The sequence below is a fragment of the Vigna umbellata genome, chromosome 1 (assembly GCF_029865625.1).
Source record: "Vigna umbellata cultivar VRB3 chromosome 1, Vumbellata_1.0, whole genome shotgun sequence".
NCBI lineage: Eukaryota > Viridiplantae > Streptophyta > Magnoliopsida > Fabales > Fabaceae > Vigna > Vigna umbellata.
The window spans coordinates 48,211,215-48,216,252 of NC_142165.1; the positions used below are offsets into that span (position 1 = coordinate 48,211,215).

The 5,038-nt window shown below is 35.9% G+C and overlaps 1 protein-coding gene across 3 annotated transcripts; it reads right to left on the reverse strand.

Moving 5' to 3' along the window:
* Positions 1 to 5,038, reverse strand: LOC124833333 (UDP-arabinose 4-epimerase 1-like). 3 transcript variants are annotated; one of them, XM_088103518.1, is made up of 11 exons: positions 4,725 to 5,038; positions 3,858 to 4,012; positions 3,429 to 3,553; positions 2,653 to 2,766; positions 2,456 to 2,563; positions 2,253 to 2,344; positions 1,543 to 1,684; positions 1,319 to 1,413; positions 824 to 953; positions 512 to 656; positions 1 to 398 (listed from the first exon to the last, which is right to left on the reverse strand). In XM_088103518.1, the coding sequence occupies exons 2-11, from the start codon at positions 3,916 to 3,918 to the stop codon at positions 160 to 162; spliced, it is 1,251 nt and encodes a 416-aa protein (XP_087959644.1). In that variant the 5' UTR covers positions 3,919 to 4,012; positions 4,725 to 5,038; the 3' UTR covers positions 1 to 159. The 3 variants fall into 3 exon arrangements, with proteins under 3 accessions (XP_087959644.1, XP_087959645.1, XP_047163747.2); XM_088103519.1 differs by having other exon boundaries at positions 3,858 to 4,017; XM_047307791.2 differs by having other exon boundaries at positions 3,858 to 4,048.

The window sequence follows — 5,038 nt, forward strand, 5'->3', positions numbered from 1 at the left end:
TTGAAGAAAGCTATAATAGAGGCTCAGCATTATATTATTGAATCATATAATAAGGTGAATACATGTAACGAATGAACTTTCCCTAAGAACAAATTTTCTAATATATAAATAGATAAATAGAAGTGCAGCAGGGGTTTCATTGCTAGAATTTCAAGTAATTCAACGCAATTCATTTGAAACCCCATAACCATCACGATGAGATTTCTGCCATCTCCATGCAATCCTCAAACTCTGTTGAAGATCAGTGTACTTAGCACTCCAATCCAGTTCACGTTTGATCTTTCTTGGGTCACTGTATACCTCAGCATAATCACCAGGACGACGAGGAAGAAATTCCACTTTAATGTCCACCCCTGTCGCCTTTTTACAAGCTTCCACAAACTGCTTCACTGAACTACCTGATAAACATACACTAATACTATAATCAAACGTACAAGGTTGTTTTGTTTTGTTTGGTTTGGTTCAGAAAATATGTTTTCTGCTGTTTTCACCATCCAAGTATTTAACTTACCCTTTCCAGTGCCAACATTGTAGATCCCAACTTTAGCAGGTTGCGCCTTTTCTAGAGCTTTCACATGAGCATCGACCAGGTCAGTTACATCGATATAATCTCGTATGCAAGTTCCATCAGCCGTCTTATAGTCTGTTCCTCTTACCTGCATAGTGCCACCACCCAATCAACACCCTACAGCTACTAAAACAATCAAATGCAAACTTTATTCCACTTTTCATTATACATATCAAAACACAGTCTGACTTCTATAAAGAATTCCTTTTCAGCCATGTAAGAGATAAAAAAATGAAATTTTCAGTATCAGCATACCTTCAAACCAGGTATAATACCACGAGCAGCATCAAAGCAAGCCCCTGATATTCGACCTTGCTCTCGCAGCTCAGGCCTAGGAGCCTCACCCAAATTTCCATTAGGGTCTGATCCAATCACGTTGAAATATCTGGTAGTTTCCCAAAGAAAACTCATAAAGAATACCAGCACAGATAATTCTAAAAATATTTAATGTATCCATAGCTAAAACTCAAATTGTATATGGTCATACTAACATGAGGTGGGAAGTTTTGTAAAGACAAAAAAATCCATATACAATAAAGGAACATGTCGGAAGCTCCATAAAAATTTCCCAAAATGTGCACTGATTAAATGGATCAATTACACGATCATGGAATCCCGTTTGCTATGTTCCATATATTTCATATACAGTAAGAATCACTAAAGTTACAACTTTTGCAACAAAGGGCACACGGAATAAGATATAAAAAGCTGTTTGAAATGAAGGGAAATGTGTAAATTCAAAATCCAAACCTCAGTATCATTATTGCCATGTCTGAGGTTTTAGAGAAATCAAGGATGATATCTTCAGCCATCTTCTTGGCTTTTCCATATGGATTTATTGGGACCTATATATAGAAATAGAACATCAATGTTAATTCCAAATTTCCTCGAGCCTAAACCCAATTCAGGATGCAATGAAAAACATAAAATGTTTTCAACCAACCCCCATAATTCAACTATCCTTGGATTCCCACCTGCTGCGTTTCCTCTGTAATGGGCATCTTTTCAGGTTCCCCGTATGTTGCACATGTACTAGAATATATCAATGTCTTCACGTCATGTTTGGCCATAGCCTCCAATACCAACAACGTGTTTGATGTAATATTGTGATAATACCTACCAAACATACAAATTCGAAATACGTTAAATTATTAATAAAGTAAAACCGAAATTGGTCAACTCAACCATAAAATACCATTCTTGTAACAACAAATTGCCCAACTCTATCAATAAATTCATATCTAATTCCAAAAAATAGCAATATCAATAACATAATTCATTCTTAGAGTAGCAATAGCAAATATGGGTGTACGGAATCAAAAACATCCTCTGGATAAAGATGGTTTTAGAATAGTCCAACTTATTTATAACTAGTCTGGTATTCATTGCAAACATTATTTCAATAAGAACAACAAATAGAAATACACACGTATCTTGCATTACACTTTGTGTCTAAAGTTTCTTTACAGACTCAATGCGTGAATTTATTGACAAAAGCAAGACCATAACAGAAATCTGTGTGTCAATTCAAATAATTCTTAAAATGTCAACTGGTATCTAAAAAGCTATACGTGATCTACAGTACTTAGATATAGACGTTTGAAATTAGAAACTGCGCACAAGTGCCTTCCACAACTTATTCAGCTGAGATTAACATGAATGAACAAAATGCAGAAGTGCTTACTTAAGAGGATCCATTGTGCTTTCTCCCACGTATGCAACAGCAGCAAAGTGCATGACAGCATCAAATTTGTTCTCCAAAAATATTTTTTCAACCTAATAACCAGTCAAATAAACAATATTTCAAGGTCCTTCCCCACACATGCCAAAAGAACAACAAAAAGAGTGACACCGAAGTATTTCTAGTAACAAACAATGTAAGCATACAGATTTTTTATCTCCCAAGTCAGCATAAATAAATTGAAGTCTTCCAGGTTCCGGAAATAATCCTTGAAGAACCTTAACTGCTCCCAAATTTCCACGTGAAAGATTGTCCTGCCAGGAAAAGAAATGTCAGGTCTGTAACAATACACTGAGCAGTGCATTTGGCTTAACAGAGAATGAACTTTTATGAATTGACATACTACTATGGTGACACGATGATTATCCCTCAAAAGTCTTAGAGTAGCATGTGAACCAATAAATCCTGCACCTCCTGTTACTAAAACATGAGTGACACCCGGTTCATGGATGGCAAACTGCAAAGGGAGGAGAAATAAAACTTAACGGTAGCTAGATGAATAAAAGAAAAAAAAGGTACAGTTGAATTAGATACATAAAGTAGCAATAAAATTGGGCGAGTGAAAGAAGAAAATTATGACTGAAAAGTAAACACCATATAACAACTCTCAACTATTCCTGTTAGGGATATCTGTATGCATGGATATCTGTCATGCAGTCAGTTAGGTCTGCATGGTTTTGTTACTCATGTATATCTACATATACCTTCCTGTATCAAGCTTTGATCAATAAGATTCATTCTCTGTTTTCCTTTTCAAGCTTCACATCTTCCACCGCTTATCTCTAAACCTTACAATTCCTTTCCCCTAATTTCTTTCTATCTTTCTCATCTCTCTTAAAACACTGCTGAACACCAACTGAACAATTTTAATGCATCTTTCAAATATGTTATAAAAAAGGCCAAAGAAACTTAAACAAAATTTATGTATCTGTTGCGCTGTATTCATATGTATTATAACAGGGTTTATACCCATATCTCTTGTTGTTATTATAAAACCTCACTACAATAAATAATATAATCTAATATACAGATACAACAAGCATGACCGGTGCACTAGTAACATGTATACCACGGTAATAGTGTGTAGCATTTTAATGGTGTCAATGGTATAAGGATTACCGGACTAGAGGAATTCAAAGATGGAGTTCGCTTGATCATGATAATACATAGTGTTGTTAACACAGCAGCAAGAAATACTTTCCCAACAAAATTGCCCTTCCTTTTTGGATCTGGATAATCCAAACCTAAAGGACAGAAAAACGGAAACTACATTTTTAAACTCCAAGTATATTACGAGTGAGCCAAAATACTAACAAAACACGAAACAAATCACTGGAGATTGACAATTATGAACTCACAAACACCTTGTAGTCAATTATATACATGCACTGCAACTAGTCTATACTATAGTCTAGTCATACAAAAGGTAAAACTTTCAATTCCCATTTTCAAACTGATTAATACTTTTAACCAACCAAGCTTCATTTAAAGGGGAAAATATAAAAAGTTACCACCATTTGTGCTGAAATTTATAGGAGAGAATTATACCTCCCATTGTTGTAGCTCTGACTGTCCTTGGCTGATTTCTGGACCTGCCAAAATTTAGCATTTGCAGAACCCCTTTCTTTTAGAGTGTAGAATGAGATCTTATTCCTTAATATCAATTAACAAATCAAGCTCCACTCCCGACATTGAGCGACATGCTGCACTTAAAGTCACACCATTTGAGACATTTTCTCCTCCAGAATGGAGAACAACCCAAAGAAGTAAAAAAGGAAAAGTCATCTAACAAGAAAATATAAACCAAGGAAAGGATTGAATCCACAAGCACAGTAAAGTAAAAACAACAAGGGTTAAAATTAGGGGAGTGAAGTGGGGCGGGGGCGGCAAATTCAGCCAATGAAAACATGTACAATTCAAATAACCACAAAACTTTTGTGCACAAAACAGAACCACTGCAATTTACAAATGTATAAACAAAATTGACACACGATGAACCAAAGATCCACTGAAAGCAGTACAAGAACAAATCATACAAAAAATAAAAGCAAAGAGACGCACAAAGCTGAAAGTTAGGTTCTGCATAACTCATTACTCATAGCACTAGCAAAATACATGCACGCCAATTTGTTCCTCAAAGCATTAAAGGCGAATAAAACATGGGAAAAACGAATCCCCCAGGAAGCCCGCATTGCTATTTAATAATCATTGAGAAAAAGACTACAGATTTTTTAACAAACCCAGAAGAAACCACATCTTCATGATCCAACACAAGACAACAGCGAACAAAAACACCGAGCAAATTAAAATTCAGAATCACACAAAATTCCCAGAAAAGAAAGACGAGTTCGAAGCTTAAGTATCGCTGAGGAAGCCGTTCATCAGAACCAGAGCCATAACCGCAGTGACAATTACCTGAAGGAAAAACAATGCAGAAAGAAAAACGCAAGCTTTCGGTCACCCAAAAGATATTAATAGAAGAAAGAAGATTGAAGAGGTAAAAAGAAGAAGAGAAAAATATGTAGGAGAAGAGAAGGTCGAGAGAAAGATGTAGAAAATGGAAAGTGAGTAGCAAAGGGGTCCAAAATTGAAGGGTGGTCTTGAGAGCCTTGAATATTGATGAAGAGAGAGAGAAGCGGAGAGTTCTGTGCGTGCAGTCCATGTTGTCGAATCGTTAGAGGGAGAGAGAAAGAGAGAGATGCGACCCTGAATCAAAGGAACAACAACAC

Excerpts from the sequence above, each read along its gene's own strand:
- LOC124833333 (XM_088103518.1), bottom strand. The coding sequence starts at position 3,918 with ATGCTAAATTTTGGCAGGTCCAGAAATCAGCCAAGGACAGTCAGAGCT. Across the intron at positions 3,554-3,857 it reads CAGAGCTACAACAATGGGAG|GTTTGGATTATCCAGATCCA; the intron begins GTATAATTCTCT and ends TCTGTCCTTTAG. Across the intron at positions 954-1,318 it reads ATGGCAATAATGATACTGAG|ATATTTCAACGTGATTGGAT; the intron begins GTTTGGATTTTG and ends GGAAACTACCAG.